The 23,721-nt window shown below is 40.2% G+C and overlaps 1 protein-coding gene across 1 annotated transcript in view; it reads right to left on the reverse strand.

Moving 5' to 3' along the window:
* RMDN2 (regulator of microtubule dynamics 2) overlaps positions 1–23,311 on the reverse strand; it is a 120,214-nt gene extending 96,903 nt beyond the window's left edge. The window contains exon 1 of the mRNA XM_023735866.1: positions 22,850–23,311. Within this exon, the coding sequence (XP_023591634.1) occupies positions 22,850–23,301 (452 nt within the window). The 5' untranslated portion in view covers positions 23,302–23,311. The remainder of the gene's footprint in view (positions 1–22,849) is intronic.
* Between the last annotated feature and the right edge of the window lie 410 nt (positions 23,312–23,721).

Consider the following 23,721-nt stretch of genomic DNA (forward strand, 5'->3'; position numbering starts at 1 on the left):
CAAGGACTAGAAGGCAGGAGGGGACAGGAAAGCTGGTAATAGGGAACCCAAGGTTGAGAAGGGACAGTGTTGACATGTTGTGGGGTTGCTAACCATTGTCATAAAACGATATGTGTACTAACTGTTTAATGAGAAACTGTTCGTTCTATAAACCTTCATCTAAATAACAATAAAAATAAAATTTAAAAAAAAAAAAAACAGCCTTGGAAACCCTGTGGGACGTTCTACTCTATAGAATTGTTATGAGTTGGAATCAACTTGACAGCAGTGGGTTTCGTTTTGTTTTTGGATGGTTGTACAAGTCTGAATATACCAAAAATCACCAAATTGAACACTTTCAAAGGGTGAACTTCATGGTATAAAAAAAAAACTCAATAAAGCTCTTCTTTAGAAAAAGAAAAAAAAACAAATATTCCTATTGCCATTAAATAAGTCAGATTTTATATATCTACTCCAACACACATACGCACTTCTCTCTCACACACACAGACCAGAAAGTTTTGTAGTGTTTATCAAATTACCAAAGAATTAGACTTATCCAAACTGTCAAAAGAATTTTAAAAAAGAGAGAATAACCCTCAGCTCATTTTATGAAGCCAGTATAACTGATACCACAACCAAAGATAGTATGAAACATGAAAATTATAGCCAATTTCACACATGAACATAAACGTAAAAAACTTAAATAAAATAGCCAAGGCACTGCAACCAGCATGAAAGAATGTATCATAACCAAAAATGTTTTATTCCAGGAATCTCAAGCACAGTTTAACATTAGAGATTTCTCTAGGACAAGAGACAAAATGAGAAACACTATGTGATCCCTTCAATGGTTGTTAAAAAATAATAATTCGAGAAACTACAATACCATTTCAGGACAAAAGAAATACCAAACCCTTTAACAAGGAATACAAAGGTTTTTCCTAATCTAATAAAGGTTATCTACCAAAAATTACACTTAATGATGAAACATTTCTAGCATTTTCCTTAAAATCAAGAATTGACAAGGATGTCCAATATTACTGTTTCTATTCAACACTGTACTAGAGGTCCTGCTAGCACAGTAATCAAAGAAAAACAAATAAAAACTATAAAAATTGGAAAAGAAGAAACAGAATTGTCAATATTTGAAGATTAGTCAATAGAACAGAAAACCTAAAAGAATTTACAGGTTAAGTACTAAGATTTATGATCAATTTTTGAAAATCAATTGTGTTCTTATACTCTAGAATGTAAGTTAGAAAATGTAATTTTATGAAATATAATGTTTATATTATCAGGAAAGTATAAGGTACTTAGCAAAAAAATTCATAAAAGTTTTTTATGTCCTTTCCAGAGAAAATTACAAAGTATCATCTGAAAACCAAATCAAACCCGTTGCTGTTGAGTCAATTCCGACTTACAGCGACCCGATAGGACAGAGTAGAACTGCCCGCCCCATGGGTTTCCAAGGAGCGCCTGGTGGATTCCGGCTGCCAACCTTTTGGTTAGCAGCCATAGCTCTTAACCACTATGCCACCAGGGTTTCCAAAAAATATCATCTGAGGACATTAAAAAGTACCCAAATAAAAGGAGAAAGATGATATCTCCGTGGACTGGAAAACTCAACATTAAAACAATTTCATACCCCAAATTAATTTATTTTAATGCAATTCTAACCAAAACCCCAATAGTATTTTCTCATATAACTTAACCAAAAAACCAAACCCGTTGCCGTGGACTCAATTCTGACTCATAGCAACCCTACAGGACAGAGTAGAACGGCCCCATAGGGTTTCCAAGGCTGTAAATCTTTATGGAAGCAGACTGCCACATCTTCTTCCAATGGAGCAGGTGGTAAGTCTAAATTGCCCACCTTTCAGTTAGTAGCTGAGGCTTTAACCACTGCACCATCAGGTCTCCCCATAGAACTTACCCGAAAACCCGTTGCCGTCCAGTCGATTCTGACTCATAGCAACCTTATAGGACAGAGAAGAACTACCCCTTAGGGTTTCCAAGGAGCAGCTGGTAGATCTGAACTGCTGACCTTTTGGTTAGCAGCTGTAGATCTTAACCACTGCCCCATCAGGGCTCCCCGAAAACCCTGCTGCCATCTAGTCAACTCTGACTCATGGCGAACCCATATGGGTCAGAGTAAAATTGTGCTCCGTAACGTTTTCAATGGCTGAGTTTTCAGAAGTAGATAGCTAGGCCTTTCCTCCAAAGTGCCACTGGGTGGATTTGAATCGCTAACCTTTCGGTTAGTAGTGAAGCACAAACTGTTTGTGCCACCCAGTGGCCCAACTGGCCAACAAAACAGAACATTCAGGCTAGTCTCTTCTCCACATTAAAAAACGTCCATCTGTGGGAAAATTGTTTTTCCTGCTCTGGACAAGGATCTTCTATCTATAACTGGGCATTTCTCAAAAAATTATAAGAGAAAGCTTTGGAAGCAAATCCAAAAAATAAGGCATAGCTAAACATGCCTGAGAAAACTCAACCCTATCTATTAACTTTGGGTCAGAGGTGAGTTTTGTGCTAGGGTAAACAAAAGGTCATTTAATGTATTATCTGATGTCAAACCTCCAATATTCCAGAACTCTTTTAGCAGTCCTGGAGAAGCTCACTTTACAATGTCAAATTTACTTAGAAACATTTGTCTCTTCATGTACTTTTCTGGTTCTATTTTTCTGGCCCCAATTTAAAGAACCATGCCATTACCCCTATCCCTTCATTTCTGCACAGTCAACTATTTGTTTCAATAGCAACCACAACATCTCTGAAGGCATAGTTGCTTTATTTAAATAAAGAAATGACATTATTTACTATAAGAATGTGGTTATTGTGTGCCATCAATTTGATTCCAACTCATAGCAACCCTATAGGACAGAGCAGAACTGCCCCATAGGGTTTCCTAGGCTGTAATCTTTACAGGAACAGATCACAAGTTCTGTTCTCCAGCACAGCAGCTGGTGGGTTCGAACCACTGACCTTTCCTTCGGTTAGCAGTTGAGCACTTAACTGTTGCACCACAATAAAGTAGTATATTTACAGAAGTATAGTGGTAGTGATCTACATCCAAACAGGCAAAAAGTTTCCTGGCTCCAGTACTGTGGCCTCTCTCCACTTCAGGCAATCTGACTCAGTCCTATCCTTGACTTTATCCTACCTCATGCCTTGTTTGTTCTTCAAAAGACACATGCTAAGAGGAAGAAAAAACCCCAAAATAAAAGTAACGTCTTATCTCAAGGATATAGATTTGGGGAGTAAATAATGAAATAATGACAAATTATTGAAAATAATGTAAACCGATTTTCTTCTACAAAATCTTTATTCCAACTTACTGTTCTTAATTGCTGATGTACATCTTCCATTCACTTGCTATTTTGACAAATGTATCTACAGCTTTGTTTAATGTGATGGAAAAATTCTGAGAAATATTCACTTTTAAAAATAAAAATTTTTGGGACTGGTATACAGAGTTCTCTGAATTCTCAGCTTTATACATAAACAAATGTGAACACAGAAATCTGAATTAAAATTAAAGTATCTGGTTTCTATGTATTCTATATAGTTTTACTTATACTTATAATTTGATCCTTGTATTAATAAAAACACCATCTCTCAGCCAGATATCTGGCATAAGAAATATCACAGCTAGCAGAGCTGATGTAAATACAAAAATGTGTAAAATGATCAGTATAGGTCTATACATTATGCAGAGCCCTGGTGGCACAGTGGTTAAGAACTATGGCTGCTAACCACAAGGCTGGCAGTTTGAATCCATCAGCTGCTCCTTGGAAACCCTATGGGGCAGTTTTACTCTGTCCTTAGGGTCACTATGAGTCGGAACTGACTCGATGGCAATGGGCTTGATTTTTTTTTTAATACACTATGCACAGGAGCCCTAGTGGCACAATGGTTAAAGCACTTGGCTGCTAATCAAAAGGTTGGCAGTTTGAACATATCAGCTGCTCCATGGGGGAAAGATGTGACAGTCTGCTTCCGAAAAGATTTACAGCCTTGGAAAGCCTATAAGGCAGTTCTACTCCGTCCTACAGGGTCGCTATGAGTCAGAATTGACTTGACAGTAGTTGATTTCATTACACATCATGTAGGAATACTATCTCTAATGACTGGAGTAGGCTAAAATAAGGCTTCAGACTCTCAAAGAATGTAATGCATATAGAAGTCCTGTACATCAAAGCTTGACACTATGTTCAGACCACAGAAAGAAGTTTTACAACAGTCACTCAGAAATTGGGGACTGGCCAGTCTCAAAGCAGTAAATCTGCAAAAAACCTGAAACAGAGGGAAAAAAATCTTTGACTTCCATATTCCAATCCTGTTAACAAACTATCTTTCAAAAAAAAAAAAAAAAAAAACGCAGCAATTAAAGCTAAACTCAGAGTGCAACATAAGGAGCTTTTTCAGAAAATGCAGTGAAGCTTAGAGAGAGGAGGCGGCTTCTCTGAGAACTGAGCAGTGCTTTCTATGGACTATCAGGAGTGCCTGGTGGAAAAACTTCTGATTTGAGCCATCCTTCTGAGAGAGTAAAGTATGAGGTGACCTTGTGTTAGGAATTTCAACAGCTGAAGATTTGTCTTCATCTTCGGGTGAGTCAGCAACATTTCCATCTTGAAAGGAGCACGAGGTAATACTCTCACATGGAGTAAACCAAGCGGTGTTTTTACAACTCGAAGAAAATCCAACAACCAAAGCTGCAGAATGATTTGGATTATGACTTTGAGAACCAGGATAAAGGGAAACTGTCAGATCTTTACTTAATTGGTTACTTTGTTGAATATCAGTGGCAATGTTATTTTGTGAACAGGAAGAAGTAACAACAATTGGATGAGAAAGGAAGGCTGCTGTGCTTTGATAATAAGTGGCTTTATCAATACTTTTAGGAGCTGAAGTATCTATTGTTTCAATATTCATAAAATATTTACTGTTATATTCAGGAGCAGAGAATCTTGCATATTTTTGAGGATCAGCAATACTTGGGTCTTTAGAAAATATTCCAATTTCATTTACAGCAAAAAAATTCTGACAAGTTGGTTGAGAATCAAAAAAAGTAGCATTCTGGTAACAGGAAATTACACTTAGTCCAGGGACAGACAAAAATCTTCGGGATCTAGGGCCAAAAAGGTTTGTGTAAGAGTTTAAATCATTGAGGCTTAATTTTTCGTGAGAATCAAAGTTAGCTCTACTTTGGTTTTTAGAAAGGGAAGTATGCTTTTTAAGTTTAGAGAATACAGAATGTCTTTTTCCAGATAAAGATATGAGAGCAGATACATTTGGTGGAGAAGGTAAACTGTGACTTCTTTTAGATGAACTGACTCTATGTGTTTCAGGAGGATGAGATGGTAAATGACCAAGCGGTGTATTTGGTTGAGTAAAAGAAGAGGCCCGGCGGTGCTGGAATTCTGTAGTAACTTGCTCTTCAGGACAATATGGTTGGAAGCTCTGGACCTTGTTGCAGCAGCTAGAGTGAGAAAAGTGTGAAATGAAAAAACAAATAGGGAGCAGAGATGGAAACCCGCCAAGCCTTCTGAAAAATAATATCCACCTTACCAATATGGAAACAACAGGGAATAAGAAAAACATGGTAGCTGAAGATGATAGTTGGAGAGGTGTACCCAAAAGAATGCCTGAGTCTAAAATACTACCTCTAAATTATCTACACAGTACCTGCCCAGTTCATTAAACCTTGGGGAGTAAGTTGAAAGACTCAGAAAAGTAGGTAGAAAGAAAGATCAGGGGAAACCTAAGAGAGTACACCAGAACTAAAGGATCCCCTGAAAGGGAAGGTAGAACTCCCTGTTCTAAAAATAATAAATTATAGTATTTCTTTTAGACTATTAAACTACACTGAAAGGAGTTAAATGGAATAATACCTTGTTGACTATCTGCATTCTAAAAGTATTAACTGTGTATGAAGCAGAACCTCTCTGGAGAGAGTATTTCAGGTAAATATCTAGACATTCCAGACACCCAGCATTAAAACTTGGTTTACGAATATTTTCAGTGTCCTTTACCACATGAAACATGTGGAGGAGTGCTGTTTTTTGTTTTTTAAAGACCTACCTTAAGCATTTTCCCATATTGTATTTAATCTGAAGTAAATCTTTCCTTTCCCTTCTAGGCCATCATCCTTAAGTCGTGAAATGCCTGAGTAGGTGGAACAAGCCAGAAGACTGAATGCTGAAGCTGCTTGTGGAATTAACATTGCAATAACACTGAATGTGATGAAAGCAGACTCTAGAATCCAATGACATCAGTTTAGAATAAGATTGTTCTGTGACTCATCTTTCTGAAAAGCTGCAATTTGAGGGACTGCAGAATGTTTATTCTACCTTCATTATGTTTGAGGAGCCAGCAAACAAAAGAAGAGGCAAGGAAACTGCAGGATGAGGGCAATAACATACATGATATCTATACAATTTTCTCTCCCACCAGCCACCCACCGCATCCATAGCCTAGCTAACTCATTCTTCTTTAACTTGAATACCCTTTATCCCAGGTTTTCATGCCCTCCAGTGAAATGGAAGGGGAACCGTTACACACTTTGGCCTGAAGTTACAGTGAAAAGGAAAAAAAAAGAAAATTTAATAAGGAGGAAATGTCACTGCCTCAACAAGGAAACAATCTTCATTCACCTTGGCAGTAAAGTGTGCTATCTACTTGTCTGGGCCACGTGCATGATGATGGAGGTCTGCTGTACCACTATGTATTACCCCCTGGAACAATTATACCCACCTAAAGGCAAAGTTCATAGTTACTAGGGGAAAAAACATTGTCCTCTCCCTTTTCAACCCAATTTGGAGCACTGTCCCCATAATAGGTGCATGTGTATGTGTATAGCCACTTATGGCATAAAACAACCCCTCAAATTCTTTTTTTACCTCTCAAAATCCTGATACTATATACTGCCACCACCTTCTGTTGTTGTCTTCCTAATTCCCTACTGGGAAACCTCTGAACAAATTCCTTCTCAGAGGTCTTGCTGTTGTTAGTTGCTGTCGAGTCACTCATACTCATGCAACCCTATGTATAATGGAACAAAACATTGCTCGGTCCTGTGCCATCTTCATGATCATTGGTATGTTTGAGTCCATTTTTGTGGCTTTTGTGTCAATCCATCTCACTGAGGGCTTCCCTCGTTTTTGCTGACACCTTCACTTCACCAAACATGTTTTTTTTCTAGCGATTGGTCTTTCATGATATAATGTCCAGAGTAAGTGAGCGAAATCTCACCATCCTCACTTCTAAGGAGAATTCTGGCTATATTTCTTCTAAGACTGATTTTTTTTGTTCTTCTGGCAGTCCATGATATAGTTAATAATCTTTGCAATGCCACAATTCAAATACATCTATTCTTATGTCTTCCTTTTAGCTCTCTAATTCTCACCATACAATTGCCAGACTTATGATTTGATTTTACCCTACATACCACCACCCCCCCCAAAAAAAACCACATCTGCTGCCATTGAGCCAATTCTGACTGATATTGTCCCCATAGGGTTTCCAAGGCTGTAAATCTCTGCGGAAGTAGACTGCCACATCTTTCTCCCATGAAGCCGCTGGTGGTTTTGAACCACTGAACTTTCGGTTAGCAGTCGATCACTTTAACCACTGCACCATAAATTAATCTGTTACTGTTTTCTGGATGCTGGCAGAAGACACAAGATTCCTGGGTCAAAGACAGGACATCATTATTCACTGCACAGAAAGCAGCATGTTCATCAGCATATTTGTATTGGTTCTCTTTGACTCCGGCCCCACAAGGCAATGCAGAGGGTCCAGAAGACACTTGCATTCACAGGAAAGGGACACTGAGCTTAGGGAATCCTTCACTTTTATAGCAAGCAGTAAGCAAATGTGTTAAACTGATTCTTTGTCCTGGAGGGAAATATTACCTCTTTCCTCAAGATTGCTTGCCACAACCCTGAGAAATGGTCCTGGAAAAAACTGGTCAGGGCCTTATATTCTTGGCTACACCTAGCAAGACATACAGACACATAAGAGGCCCATGGAGGGCTATCTCTCCCTACAGTAATCTATTATTTTTCCCCTTTTTTGTGAAACTGTTGTCTGCTGTCCCTAAGTCATACTAAGATCTGTGATTACCTTTTCTAAAAGTACATCTTTTGCAAACTGCAACAACAGAATATGTAATGCTTGTAAAGTTTCTACAAGAAACTTAGAAGTACCTGCCCACTGAGAAACCTCAAAGGAGATGATGAGGTTATGATTTGATCTCAATACAGCTAATTATTTCTGCTCAAAGGAAGTAAAAAAAAGGTCAGCTCACTCCCTCAATTGAAGCAAATATATAGTTATCCATTCAAAAATGGTGTTTGGGTGTGTGTGTTTGGATGGTAGGGTGGGGATCCAGATCTGCCTAGACATTTGAAAGGAAAAGAAACCTCAAACTAGTGCAAGTGATATCGGGAAGTTGTTTAATATCATTCTGAGTAGAGAACTTATCTAAATCACTAGATGTCCTAAAATTGCCCCCTCATTGCTTATTTTTAAGAGGACCAAAATCAGACTTAGCCCAAAAGAAGGCAGTAAGTAACCCCTCATAATGACAAGGATCTAAAAAATGCTCCTCCGTCAACCCATTCCCAACTCTCTTTATTCTATCAACTCCATGACTACAGACACCTTCTGCTTTCATCATGTCCTATGGCCACCTATACCTCCTCTTTCCCTAATAAAAACCAACAACCAAGCCAGTTGCTGTCGAGTTGATTCCAACTCATGGTGACGTGTTTCAGAGTAGAACTGTACTTCATAGGGTTTTCAATGGTGATGATCTTCCAGAAATAAATAACCAGGACTTTCTTCTAAGACACCTCTGGGTAGATCTGAATTGCCAGCACTTCAGATAGTAGTCAAGTGCTTAACCATTTCCACTACTGAGGGACTCCTTTCATACTACAATCCCTCTATTCCCACCAAAACCAATACTCCATCATTATATTTCACTGTGTCCCATGAGCATCTTGTTTATCTGTAACCATAACCCAACTGTAACCACAAATTAAAACTATAATTTCATCATGATATCTCAGATGAATGTTAAGAAATCTTCTAGAATGCAGTTTCTCTAACTTTAAGGTACATCAGAGACAGCTGGAGGGCTTGTTAAAATGTTGAGATTCTGATTTACTAGGTCTGGGGTGGGGTCCAAGAATGTGCATTTCCAACAAGGCTCCAGGCTAGGTGAGATGCTGATGCTGCTGGTCCAAAGACCACACTTTGAGTAGCTCTGCTGTAGAACATCTGGGTCTAACCCACAGAGTCAAGCTTAGAAGGGCCTTCTGAAGTACCCCAGGGCAGCTTCCTATCTCAGCTGGACTCCAGTAAGCACAGTGATTGATGCCAGGACTGAACATCCCTCCTCCTAAGCCTGGATGAAAAGCCCCTTTAGAAACCTAGATTACACCTGGGGAGAAGAAGGAGGGAAGCGAGAAACCCAAAAGTCTTTAACACAAAAAGATAGCTCTCAACAGCAACTGACTCAGTTAACTTGAATGGACAAATTCAAGCTTTTCCATATTAGTCAAAACTGAGTTCATGAGCTACTTTGAATTCAGTTACAGAGAAATGTGCAGCTACGACTTTAGCCAACTTGCGTGCATTAACTCACCATATTTAAACCCTTTGCCGTCTAGTTGATTCCAACTCATAGTGACCCTATAGGACAGCGTAGAACTGCCCTATAGGGTTTCCAAGGAGCGGCTGTTGGATTCAAACTGCCGACCATTTGGTCAGAAGCCGAGCTCTTAACCACTGCATTCCTCCCTTTGGAACTAAGACCTCTAGATCTGCAGAGCATGAGGTTGTGGGGACAGGAAGCAAAAATCTTGCAAGTGGGTCACTAGGGGTAATAGTGAGTTGTGCCACTCCCATTTCTACTCCTTGATTCCTGGACCCATGAATCCTAGTTATGGAAGATACAGCATCATATACTGGACACTGGTTTAGAGGATATACAACCTCCTGGAGAACACTGTCTCAACCCTGCAAGGTATTGCCACCTAGCTGGTGCCGTAATTGTGTCTTTACGAGGCCATTCCATTGTTCTAGCTAGCCAGATGCTTCAGAATAATGGGGAACATGGTATGACCAGTGAATTCCATGAGCATGAGCCCACTGTCACACTTCATTTGCTGTGAAGCGAGTCCCTTGATCCAAGGCATTGCTGTGTGGGATACCATGACAGTGGATAAGGCATTCTGTAAGTCCACGGATAGTAGTTTTGGCAGAAGCATTGTGTGCAGGGAAGGCAAATCCATATCCAGAATAAGCATCTATTCCAGTAAGGACAAAACGCTGCTCTTTCCATGATGGAAGTGGTCCAATGTAATCAACTTGCCACTAGGTTGCTGGCTGATCACATCAAGAGATGGTGACATATTGGGGACTCAGTCTCTGTTGCTGGCAGATTGGACACTAAGCAGTGGCTGTAGCCAAGTTGGCCTTGGTGAGTGGAAGTCCATGTTGCCAGGCCCATGCATAACCTCCATCCCTGCCACCATGGCTACTTTGTTCATGAGCCCAGTGAGCAATGACGGGAGTAGCTGGGGAAAGAAGATGAGTGGTTTCCACAGAACATGTCATCCTATCCACTTGATTGTTAAAATCCTCCTCTGCTGAGGTCACCCTTTGGTGAGCATTCACATGAGACACAAATATCTTCACTTCTTTGCCCCATTCAGAGAGGTCTATCCACATCCTCTTCCCCATAAATCCCTGTCTCCAATTTTCAAATCATGTCCCTTCCAAGTCCCTGACCTCCAGCCAAATCATCGGCCACAGCCCATGAATCAGTATACAATCTCATATCTGGCCTTTTTTCCTTCCGAGCAAAGTAAACAACCAGGTGCACTGATTGAAGTTCTGCCCATTGCGGGGATTTCCTTTCATCACTCGCCTTTAGGGAGGTCCCAGAAAGGGGCTGTAGTGCTGCTGCTGTCCATTTTCGAGTGGTGCCTGCATACCACACAGAACCATCAGTAAACCGGACCCAAGTTTTCTGTTCTTCAGTCAATTGATCATAAGGAACACCCCATGAGGCCATAGGTGCAGACTGGGAGATGGAAGGTAATGTGACAGGAGTGGAGACCATGGGCATTTGGATCACTTCCTCATGCAACTTACTTGTGCCTTCAGGTTCTGCTCAGGCCCAGTCTTGTATATACCACTTCCATTTAATGATGGAGTGCTGCTGTGCACGTCCAACTTTATGACTCTGTGGTCAGACAACATCCAGTTCATGATGGGCAGCTTAGACCGCATGGTGACTTGCTGTCCCATGGTTAAGCATTCAGTGTCTACTAATGCCCAGGAACAAGCCAAAAGCTGTTTCTCAAAAGGAGAGTAGTTATCTGCAGAGAATGGCAGGGCTTTGCTCCAAAATCCTAAGGGTCTGTGCTGTGATTCACCAGTAGGGACCTGCCAAAGACTTCCAACAGCATCTCTATCTGCCACAGACACTTCAAGCACCATTGAATCAGCTGGATCATATGGCCCAAGTGGCAGAGTGGCTTGCATGGCAGCCTGAACCTGCTGCAGAGCCCTTTCTTGTCCTGGTCCCACTCAAAACTAGCAGCTTTTTTAGTCACTTAATAAATAGGCCAGAGTAGCACACCCAAATGAGGAATATGCTGCCTCTAAAATCCGAAGAGGCCCACTAGGTGTTGTGCCTCCTTTTCAGTTGTGGGACCAGCCAGATGCAATTACTTTTCCTTCACTTTAGAAGGAATACCTTGACATGCCCCACACCACTGGACCCCTAGAAATTTCACTGAGCTGGAAAGTACCTGAAATTTTTGTGGGATTAATTTCCCACCCTCTAGCATGCAAATGTTTTGTCAATAAGTCCACAGTCATTGACACTTCTTCCTTACTAGGTCCAATCAGCATAATGTCATCAATGTAATGGACCAGTGTGATGTCTTGTGGAAGGGAAAGGTGATTAAGTTCCCTGCAGACTAAATTATGACACAGGGCCAGAGAGTTGACGTATCCCTGAGGTAGGCAACTGAAGGTGTATTGCTGGCCTTGCCAGCTAAAGGCAAACTGCTTCTGATGGGCCTTCGAAACAGGTATTGAGAAAAAGGCATTAGCCAGATCAATAGCTGCATACCAGATACTAGGAGATGTATTCGTTTGCTCAAGCAATGAGATTATATCTGGAACAGCAGCTGCAATTGGAGTCACCACCTGCTTAAGTTTTCAGTAATCCACTGTCATTCTCCAAAATCCATCTGTTTTTTGCACAGGCCACAGAGGTGAGTTGAATGGGGTTGTAGTGAGAATCACCAGCCCTGCATCCTTCAAGTCCTTGATGGTGGCAGTACTCTCTGCAGTCCCTCCAGAAATGCGGTACTGCTTTTGGTTTACTGTTTTCCTAGGTAGGGGCAGTCCTAATGGCTTCCACTTGGCTTTTCCAACCATAATAGCCCTTATTCCATTTGTCAGGGATACAATGTGGTGGTTCTGCCAGTTGCTAAGTATATCTACTCCAATTATGCATTCTGGAACTAGAAAAATCACTACAGGATGGGTTTGGGGACACACTGGCTCTACAGTGAGACTGACAAGAGCTAAGACTCCATTAATAACCTGACCTCCATATGCCCCACTTTTACTGGTGGGCCACGGTGACATTTTAGGTCTCCTGGAATTAGTGTCAGTTCAGAGCCAGTATCCAGTAATCCCTGAAAAGTCTGATTATTTCCTTTTCCCCAATGAACAGTCACTCTTGTAAAAGGCTGTAGATCCCTTTGGGAAAGGCTGGGAGAGAGATTAACAGTACAAGTTTTTGGCAGTGTATTGGAGTCCTTCCTCAAGGGGACCTGGCCTCTACTTCAGCCAAGGGGTTGTGGGTCTATAAACTCGCTCAAGTCTGGGGATTGATTGAGGGGCCGTGACTCTCTATTTTGGCCATTTGAGTTAGACTTCTGTTCACTTGACCTAGAATTCATGTGCTTGTACAGATCAAGTAAATATTTAGTAGATTTCCTATTTCACTCCTAGGGACATCATGACTAAGTAGCCAATGCCATAAGCCCATATGAGTCAGACTATTCTGATTACTGCTTTGACTCTGCTGTCCATTATGTTAATCACATCCACCTTGTCCTTGTGGACTGAGTACCCTCACTTGGCCCCTACCACCACGGGCTCCAATCAGCCCCACTGTAGTTAGGTGTCTTAATTCAGTTAGGGCAGTTCCTACTGTCAAATCTGACTTACATAAAACAGCAATCACAGCAGTCTTCAAGGACGCTGGGGCTCCCTTCACAAATTTGTTCCTCACCTTTGTGGTAAAAGGTGTGTCCTCTGAGCACTCCATGTGTGAGTCTGTAGGTCTAACCTGATAAATCCACTCTAGCATGGCAATTTCCCTAAGCCTTTGGATACCTTCTTCTAAAGTATTCCAAGACAGGTCCGGCACTTCAACTTGATTTAGCGTAGGCCACCGCGTAACCCATGCTTCAGCAACCCAACCAAATAAACTATTAGGTCCTTTCTTAACTTCTTGAGCTGAAACACTGAATGAAGAATCTGTGCTTAGTGAGCCCATATCAATAAACTCAGACTGATTCATCCTTATGTTCCCTGCACAATTATTTAACACCCTTAATAGCCATTCCCACACATATTTTCCAGGTTTCTGTTTGTACATATTAGAAAGGTAAAGCAGTTCTTTCGGAGTATAGCGTACCTCCTCCTGGGTTACACTGTGTACTTCACCTTTTGGGGCTCGCTGGGACTTAAGTCTAGTTATACGTCTAGAAGCCAAAATCGGTGGGGAAATGTTTTGAGAACATTCAGCATTGTCTTGTAAGCATCTGCCTCAGGCAATGACTCAGAAAAAGGCGCTTTAGATGCAGCTGGTTGGTCTCATTAGATGGGAGTGGAGAGGCTAATGGTTCTGGGTGGCAGGAGTGATTCAATGGAATTTAGGGGCTCAGTGTCTCCAGCTTCCTGATTATCTGCCCATTTGTCCGCATCCTAGGTTTCAGGATTCCATTTCTTTCCAAATCAATGCCCTCACATTAACTTCAGATACCTCTCTAGTTTGGCATTGACCTGGCATTTAATTCAGCCACTCTTACAATAAGACTCTGGGTTTGGTTTTTGACAACTTCAGCTCTGTTACTACAAGAAATAAGGCTTTCTGCTTCTGAGCAGCCATCTAAGATACTCCACTGGTCTCACCCCTTTGGGAGCAAGGGAGAATGAAGAAAACAAGATACAAGGAAACGATTAGGCCAAAGGACTAATGGACCACAACTACCACAGCCTCCACCAGACTGAGTCCAGTACAACTAGATGGTGCCTGGCTACCACCACTGACTGCTCTGACAGGAATTACAACAGAGGGTCCTGGACAGAGCTGGAAAAAAATGTAGAACAAAATTATAACTCACAAAAAAACAAAACAAAAAAACAGATCTACTGGCCTGACAGAGACTGGAGAAACCCCGAGAGTATGGTCCCTGGACACCCTTTCAGCTCAGTAATGAAGTCACTCCCAAGGGTTCACCGTTCAGACAAAGATTAGACAGCCCCATAAAACAAAATGAAACTAATGGGGCACAACAGTCCAGGGACAAGGACTAGAAGGCAAGAGGGGACAGGAAAGCTGGTAATAGGGAACCCAAGGTTGAGAAAAGACCGTGTTGACATGTTGTGGAGTTGTTAACCATTGTCATAAAACAACATGTGTACTAATTGTTTAATGAGAAACTATTTGTTCTGTAAACCTTCATCTAAAGTACAATGAAAAAAATGTAAAAAAAAAGAAGGCTTTCTTTCAAGGCACGATGGAAACTTTGAGGTTGTTTACGCAGTGCATGAGCTTTGACTCTGCAGCCCTGAGTTCATCTCTTTCTTTCACCAGTTTGTCTAGCGAAAGTAGGATCAAGCAGCCAGCTTCCTTATACTTCTCATTATGACAAAATTGTAGAGAGGTGTTATCCATGCAATCACCCAGAGCCTCATCTTTCACCAATACCTGATCCGTTGGTGGTGATATTTTGCATATTTGAATTGCCACCTCACGTCATGGATTAGCAGTGTACTCTTTACTACTGGAAGCAGAGGCATCAACATCTTTAAGACTAACCAGATCTGTGAACCAATTTAGAAGATTCATCCTTACAATTTTGTTTCTCTAGAGCCTCTCTTGACACCAAATGTGTTAGGCTGGGTTCTCTAGAGAAGCAAAACCAGTAAAGCGTATATTTACAGAGAAAGAAAGAGTGATTTATATTAAGGAAACGGCTCACATGGCTTTTAGAGGCTGTAACGTCCCAAGTCTGTGGGAAAGGAAAGAGGCCTCTCCTGATTCACGCAGCCACAGGGGCTGGCAAACCCAAGATCAGCAGGTTGGAGAGCAGGGCTTTTGCTCACAGGCTGTGAAGACAGATAAATACCAAGATCAGCAGGTAAGACCACAGGTAAGCTGCTAGCTCAACTCCCAAGAACCAGAGGTCAGATGAACAGGAGCCAGTCGCAGGATCTAGAACAAGCAAAAGCCCCCGAGCCCTGCCAGAACATCTGCTCACACTCGATGCAGGCCACACACCCAAGGAAACTCCCCTTCAACCAACTGGCTACTCATAGCAGATCCCATCATCATGGGGTGATCACATATCAAATCTCAACATGGAAGTGACCACAACATCACATGACTGCCAAAACACTGAGAATCATGGCTCTGCCAAGATGACACACAATCTTAACCATCGCAGTTTACATTCACCTCCACTCTAGCAGATGACCTACAGTCTCACTTTCCTGCAAAAACTAGGGTTATGAGGCAGGAACTTCTTCAACCTTTGTCTCTTACATCCACAAAGGTATCCACCCTGTATTTAAAAGAATCTAAAATACCAGCAATTGCAATAAAGGGAAAAAAAATTGCCAATTAAACTATCATGCAGTGCTATGATGCTATTAATTGACAGGAAGACATGTTTTGATTTAGAAGACTTTAAAATGTGAAAAAATGTTCATCACTGAATCAGTGATACAGAGTATGTCTGTAACCTCCTTAGTTAGGTTAGGCTTAAAAGTGTACTCAAGTGGAATTGATGTGAGTTTTATACTTGGGTACTCACCTTCAGAAGCAGTATGAATTCAGCAGTTATTTCACATACACCATGGTGTTATCCCTCTTCCCTTTATCTCCCGGGATAATGCTTTTAGAGCAGTCTCTGACATCTTGCACTTTTCTTAAACAGGATGAGGAAGGAAAGAGCCAGTGTAACACAGTGGCCAAGTGTGCAGATTCTGTCCCATACTAATGAGCTACCTAAACTTTCCCAGACTTCATTTCCTGATCTCTAAAATGAGGATAATAGCATTATCTATCCTGTAGAGTTATTGTGAGGATTAAATGATACATATCAAACATATAGGATAGGATCTGGGAAAAAAAATATTGATGGACTTGACAATTATTTCCTTCTGTAACATCTATGCAGTCACAGAACTGGGATTTTTTTTTTTCCTTTCTCTTACATAATATGTATAATTACTGTAATTTTTGTCCACATCCTATCTATTCGTTCTGGATATTGGGTAGGATATGTAGGAATCTAATTATTATCCTGGTGTCAAGATGTCAGGGGTACTCAACTCACTTGAGAACTTAATAGTAGAATGGATGAATGCTGTACACTTCAAGTTTTGAAAACGGTGCAAGAAGGAAGATCGTTAGATCAAGCTTCTGAAGATAACTGTCTCCAAACTGGAGGCAAAGGCCACCAGAATGTAAGCTCTATGAGTGCAGGCACTTGGTATATCACTGCTATATCACCTAAGCATCATTCCAAAGGAAGGTGATCCAACAGAACAGGGAAATTATTGAACAATATCATTAATATCACACACACGTAAAATTTTGCTGAAGATCACTCAAAAGTGGTTGCAGCAGTACATCGATAAGAAACTGCCAGAAGTTCAAGCCAGATTCAGAAAAGGACATAGAATGAGGGATATCATAGCTGATGTCAAACAGGTCTTGGCTGAAAGCAGAGAATACCAGAAAGATGTTTACCTGTGTTTTATTGACTATGCAAGGGCATTCAACTGTATGGATCATAACAAATTATGGATAACACTGCAAAGAATGGGAATTCCAGAACACTTAATTGTGCTCATGAGGAACCAGTACACAGACCAAGAGGTAGCTGTTCGAACAGAACAAGGGGATACTGCGTGGTTTAAAGTCAGGAAAGGTGTGCGTCAGGATTGCATCTTTTCACCATACTTATTCAATTTGTATGCTAAGGAAATAATCCAAGAAGTTGGAGTATATGAAAAAGAATGGAGCATCAGGATTGGAGGAAAACTCATTAATAACCTGCGATATGCAGATGACACAACCTTGCTTGCTGAAAGTGAAGAGACTTGAAGCACTTACTGATGAAGATCACAGACTACAGCCTTCAGTATGGATTACACCTCAATACAAAGAAAAAAAACACCTCACCATTGGACCAGTAAGCAACATCATGATAAATGGAGAAAAGACTGAAGTTGTCAAGGATTTCATTTTACTTGGATCCACAATCAATGACCATGGAAGCAGCAGTCAAGAAATAAAATGACACATTGCATTGGGTAAATCTGCTGCAAAAGACCTTTTAAAAGGGTTAAAAAGCAAAGATGTCACTTTGGGGACTAAGGTGCACCTGCCCAAGCCATAGTACTTTCAATTGCCTCATATACATGCGAAAGCTGGACAATGAATAACGAAGACCAAAGAAGACCTGATGCCTTTGAATTATGATTTTGGCAAAGAATATTGAATAAACTGCCAGAAGAACAAACGACTCTGTCTTGGAAGAAGTACAACCAGAATGCTCCTTAGAAGTGAGGATGACGAGACTTTGTCTCACGTACTTTGGATGGGTTATCAGGAGGGACCAGCCCCCGGAGAAGGACATCATGCTTGGTAAAGTAGAAGATGAGCAAAAAAAGAGGAAGACCCGCAATGAGATGGACTGACAGCCAACAATGGGTTCAGGCATAACGATTTTGAGGATGGCACAGGACTGGGCAATGTTTCGTTCTGTTGTACATAGGGTTGCTACGAGTTGGAACAGGCTCGATAGCATCTAACAACAACAACATACCACCTACAAAAGTGTGTGTGACTCATAGTGGGTGCTCTATAACCATTTGTTTTAGAAATGACTGAATTTTAGGCTTGTTGTTCCTGTCTTTCCTAATAATCTACTGATTATAATATTTATAGATTTTATGGGAATGAGGTCACTGACTAGGAAGAAGATTATGCAATGCAGAGAAGGGCTTAACCTATACTGTAGAAACCTTTGTCAATTTAGTGCTACTTTATTGAGGGGAGGGGCCGCTAGATTTTACATTGCCAATTCCAAAGTTACCAGATACTGTTTTGAGGTTATAAAGTTTCCGAAGGGGTTGCAAGTGATATTGTTCTCTTTCTTCTCCATGTTATCCTAGTTCCTAAGAAGATACATTGCTACTAAAGGGGCCAGGTCACACCTTGCCTCACTGGTTATTTCCTTCATGTCCCTTTTGTTTGCTTGTTTTTACTTGTGATTATAAAAAAAGAAAGAAAGAAAAAAAGTTCTCTCCTATATTCTCCTGCGCTTTCCTGTATTTTCACTCCCAGCCTCTCTACTGAATTCTTTCCTACAGCCTGTAAAGACGTTCAAGTTCCTCCCAGGTTAAAAACAAAACCAAAAACAAAAAGCAAAACAAAAAATCCTCTCTCAACCTGATATCCCCTTCTTGCTTTACACACTCTCCTTCCATTCAAAGTCAAGTTCCTTGAAATAGGGGTCTACCCTTCTGGCTTCAACATCTTTACCTCTCACTCAATTGTCCAGGCCTAGATCAGCCTTAGGCACTCATCACTACCCAACAACTGCTCCAGCAAAGCTTATCAATAAATGATCTCTTAAATCTCAAATCCAGGAAACACAGTTCAGTCAGTACTCATCCTACCGACCAAAAACATTGCATCCAAAAGGCCTCTATTAAATTTATTTTTCTAGTTCAGGAGTTGGCAAACGACACTCTGGGGACCTACACCTGTTTTTAGAAATAAAGTTTTATTGAAACAACCATACCCATTTGTTGACACATTGTCTATGGCTGCTTTCACGCTTACAATGGCACAGCTGAGTAGTTGTGGTAGATGCTATATGGCCCTCAAAGCCTAAAATTGTTACAGAAAATTTTTGCTGACCCCATTTAGTATATGTGATACATTTGATCATTTCTTTTTCATTGAAAAAATAGACTCATTTTAAAATAATTTACTATAAATTTGACACAATGCAAAGCACTGTATCATCATCAATTTAAGACTTAATGCAACATGAGATGTATATTATTAGCCACATTTTAAGATGAATAAATTCAAGTTCAGAGAAGTGATGTGACACAACTAGTTAGAAGCTGAGCCACAATTCATACTTGGGTCAGAATGATTCCAAAACCTGTGGTCTTCCACACTGTTCTCGAAACTCTGATCTCCCTGGGTTTCTATGATACCTTTCTCCTCTGGTTCTTTTCCATTCCTTAGATCAGTCATCAGTCGTCTTTTGCAGGCTTGTCCACCTCTCTCCACTCCTTCAGTACTGGTTCCAAAAGGCTCTGAACTTCATACTCTCCTCTTTTCCCATGCTACACACCCTGCCTGAGCAATCTCATCCACTCCCACAGCTTCCAGCACCATACATATAGTAGTGGATGTCCAGCATATAAACAACTTTCCCCAAAGAAATATGTGTCTCTGCCCTACAGCTGCCTCCTTTCATAGGCTGCAGGGGGTGACTTCTCATGCTGACAGTGGCTTCCATCTCTCAGAAAGCCCTGCCCAGGTGGGTCTGGCACCTGGCTTTAGGATGTGAGGATACTTGGCACTGTTGGCTTTGTTCTTGGCCTTTGGGGCCCTGGCTAAAACCTAGACTGAGAGCAGCTCTCTTTAATACCCTGTTACATTCTAATTTGTTTGCCTTGTGAGACTTTGTTTTGTTCTCTGCTGTATCTCCATAACCCAGACAGTGCCTGGCACAGAGCAGACACTCATATGGAATGAATAAGGGGGGTGGGGGTGGGGTCTCAACTGTTAGTGTTGTTGTTCTTTTTTTATTTATTTATTTTTTATTTTTAAGGAAATTCACAAGCCTAATGGCAAATAAATGTTGAAAAGATGCCCAATCTTAGTGTTCAGAGAAATGCAAATTGAAATAATGATGAGTTACCACTTTATCTCCAACAGGTTGGCTAAGATTAAAAAGTCTGACCATATAATAATTTGTATAGTGAAATTAGAAATCTTATACACTGCTTATAGGTAAACTGGTACAAACACTGAAGAACAATTTAGCAATACATAATAATAATACATTCACTGAGTCTATAACTCAGCAATTTCACTTCTAAGTACATTCCTTCCAGAAATTCTTACATATGTATTTAAGGAATTATGAAGAAAGATATTTGTCTTAGACTGCGTTCTCTAGGGAAACAAAACCAGTAAAGCATATAAATATATAAAGAAAGAGATTTATATTAAGTGAATGGCTCACGTGATTATAGAGGCTGGAACGTCCCAAGTCTGTGGGACAGGAATTAAGCTTCTCCTAATTCATGCAGCCGCAGGGGCTGGTGAACCCAAGAATGGCAAGTCAGACAGCAGGGCTCTGGCTCACAGGCTGCAAAGACCAATGAATCCTAAAACTGGCACGCGAGACGGCAGGTAAGCTGCTAGCTCAAGTCCCAAGAACTGGAGGTCAGGCAGGCAGGAGCCAGCTGCAGGACCTAGTGTGAGCAAAAGCTCATGAGCCATGCAAGAAAGTCCACCTATATTGGATGCAGCCAATACCCTCCAAGGAAACTCCCTTTCAACTGACTGGCGACTCAAGAAGATTCCATCACGGAAGTGATCACATTATGTCAAATCTCATCATGGAGATGATCACATCATTATATGACTGCCAAACTACATCATAACTTCCAAACCACTGAGAATCATGGCCCAGCCAAGCTGACACACAATCTTAAAGATCACATTGTTCAATAAAGAGTTGTTTATAAGAGCAAAAAAAGGTAATTTAAGCACCCACCAATAAAGAAATAAACTGAGTTATATTCATTCAATCAAATACAGTATAGCAAATGAAAAGAATGAAATATGTTTACATGTATCAATATGGAAAAAAATCTCAAAAAAAAAGTTTAGTGCAAAAAACAAGTTGCAAATGCCATGTACTATATGCCATTTATGTAAGTTTTAAGAACAAAAGGCCATTTATGTATTGTTTATATGAACATGCACAAGTAGGAAAAACCTCAAAACTTCCAAGGGAAGAAGACACACTAACTTCAGGATAATGGTTATTTCTGAGAGAAAGGCGTACAAAGAGGACTTCAATTATATGTGTAAAGTTTTATTTAAAAAAAAAAAGATCTGAAATAATTTTTTTTCCCCCAAATCTGGACTACTATAACATTAGGAATACAAAATCACCACATAATGAATATCTGAATCTGTATTTATCTCAAAGCCTTGAAAAACTAAAATTCAACACTAAAACTGACTTGACAAAAGTAAATAATGGTAATAATAAACATGTAAACAAGCAAAAAGCAAGGTCTGTATTTTGGTTCATGAAAATAAAAGTTTAGCCTGTATTTGCCTGAAGTCTCCCTTCCACCACCATTCTTTATCATTTATAAGTTACGTTCATCTAAGCTCCTAGGTACTATACCTTATATTGTATGGGTGTTCTCTTGCAGGTAGATTTGGGATTTATTTTTATTTTCAAATAATCAGTACAGTGTTCTGTTGATACCACTTAAGGGTATCATATGAAACTTAACACTAATATGAAAATACTTAGATCAAGAATAAAAAGAAAAAAGGCCCATATAGTTACTATACAATCCTAACAGACTTGCCTAATTTTGAAACACATTTATTCTCATTTCAAGCTATATCACAGTCACTTGTTGTTAGCTACTGTTGAGTCAGCCCCTGACTCATGGACCCCATGTGTTACAGAGTAGAACTGCCCCATAGAGTTTCCTTGGCTCTAATCTGTACAGAAGCAGATCCCCAGGTTCAAAACACCACTAATGCTCCTTTGTTTATTTGCTTATTTTACTCCTCAAAAACAACAATCAAGTACAATTACATCATTCATAAATCACTTGTTTTTTCCATGAAAGAATATTATTTAAACTCTTAGTGTTAGACCTCAATGGATTACTCCGTGCGTGGATGACACTGAATTACTTACATATTCTCCAACCTATTTACGCCTGCATGTCCAATTAATGGACATTAGTCTGTGTGGGTATTTAAATTTAAATTAATTAAAATAAAATATTCAGTTCCTCATCTGCACTAGACACACGTGGCTAGTGGCAACCATATTGAACAGCACAGAGATAGACCTTTCCACCACCATAGAAAGTTCTACTGGACAGAGCTGGTCTGGAGAGCTCTTATATAAGGAGTCACACAGCGGCCACACATAAAAATAGGTTACATATTTTAGCAAAGAATTACTGTCTTCCTCAATACTCACATGATGCCACCTGCTACTAGTTACGTTATTTACATTGCTTTTGTCAATGTGGTCTAAACTATCTTAAATACTGAGCACTACTGAATATGGTTTTAATTATAATCTAAACCAAAATAATCACTACTTTTTATATCTTGTTCATAGCAGAATACGTGACTCAAAATACATAATGGAAATAACCTAAACAACAGCAATAATGTAATCAATAATCAGTTCCACATGGGAAACATCTTAAGGAAACTTACCCTCCTTCACTTTCTGCTTCCTCTGAACTATTACCCGTTGCTGAACTTTGAACTGTGGTGATTCTTCTTCTTCTAGCTCTGTGCTGAGGACTGACCCTATGAACAGTCACCTTCCCCTCAAGTTCACCTTGTACATACTCTTTCAGCCTTGAAATAGCTTCTTTAAGAAATCTGATTTCTTCTTTGAGTTCCTCCATATTTCTTAGTAATTCATTTAACTTCTCCAGTATCTGAAGTTGCCTTCCTTGGGAGACCACTGCTATTCCTTGGCCATTACATATTTCATCTTGCAAAGTCACCGGATCAAATGTACTACCCACAGAAAGAAGTTTAGGTAAATTCATTGCTATCCTTGGTTTACGGAACTTGTGGTACCAGAAAAGAAGCAAGCTGATTCCAGCAGTTCCCACTGTGATGCCAAGTATCAGTCCTCTTCTTGTGGAATGAGACATTTCTTGGGTTTTGTTTCTAAAATTAAAAACAAATGTAAATGAATGCTGTTTCTGTCTTTGTTCATGATAAAAATATTAGTGCTTTTTCAATCAATGAAAGCCAAGCCTACATCATCAAAAAACACTCAATAAGTCATAAACTAAAATATACTATGAGTAATTCCTTCTATAATATGTGTGAAGCAAATGGAAATATTTACTTTAAGCACATGACTGAACTCTAATATAAAGTAGTTATCTATCTTAATTCAAAATCTGTATTCTGAATGGCTGATCTGAAATTTACCCTTTACTGTATATCTTAAGAGGAGCCCTAGTGGCACAGTGGTTAAGCACTCAGCTGTTAACCTAAAGGTCGGCGGTTGGAACCCACCAGCCACCCTGTGGGAGAGAGATGTGGCAGTCTGCTTTTGTAAAGAT

The sequence above is a fragment of the Trichechus manatus genome, unplaced genomic scaffold (genome assembly GCF_000243295.1).
Source record: "Trichechus manatus latirostris isolate Lorelei unplaced genomic scaffold, TriManLat1.0 scaffold00005, whole genome shotgun sequence".
In the NCBI taxonomy this organism is placed as follows: Eukaryota; Metazoa; Chordata; class Mammalia; order Sirenia; family Trichechidae; genus Trichechus; species Trichechus manatus.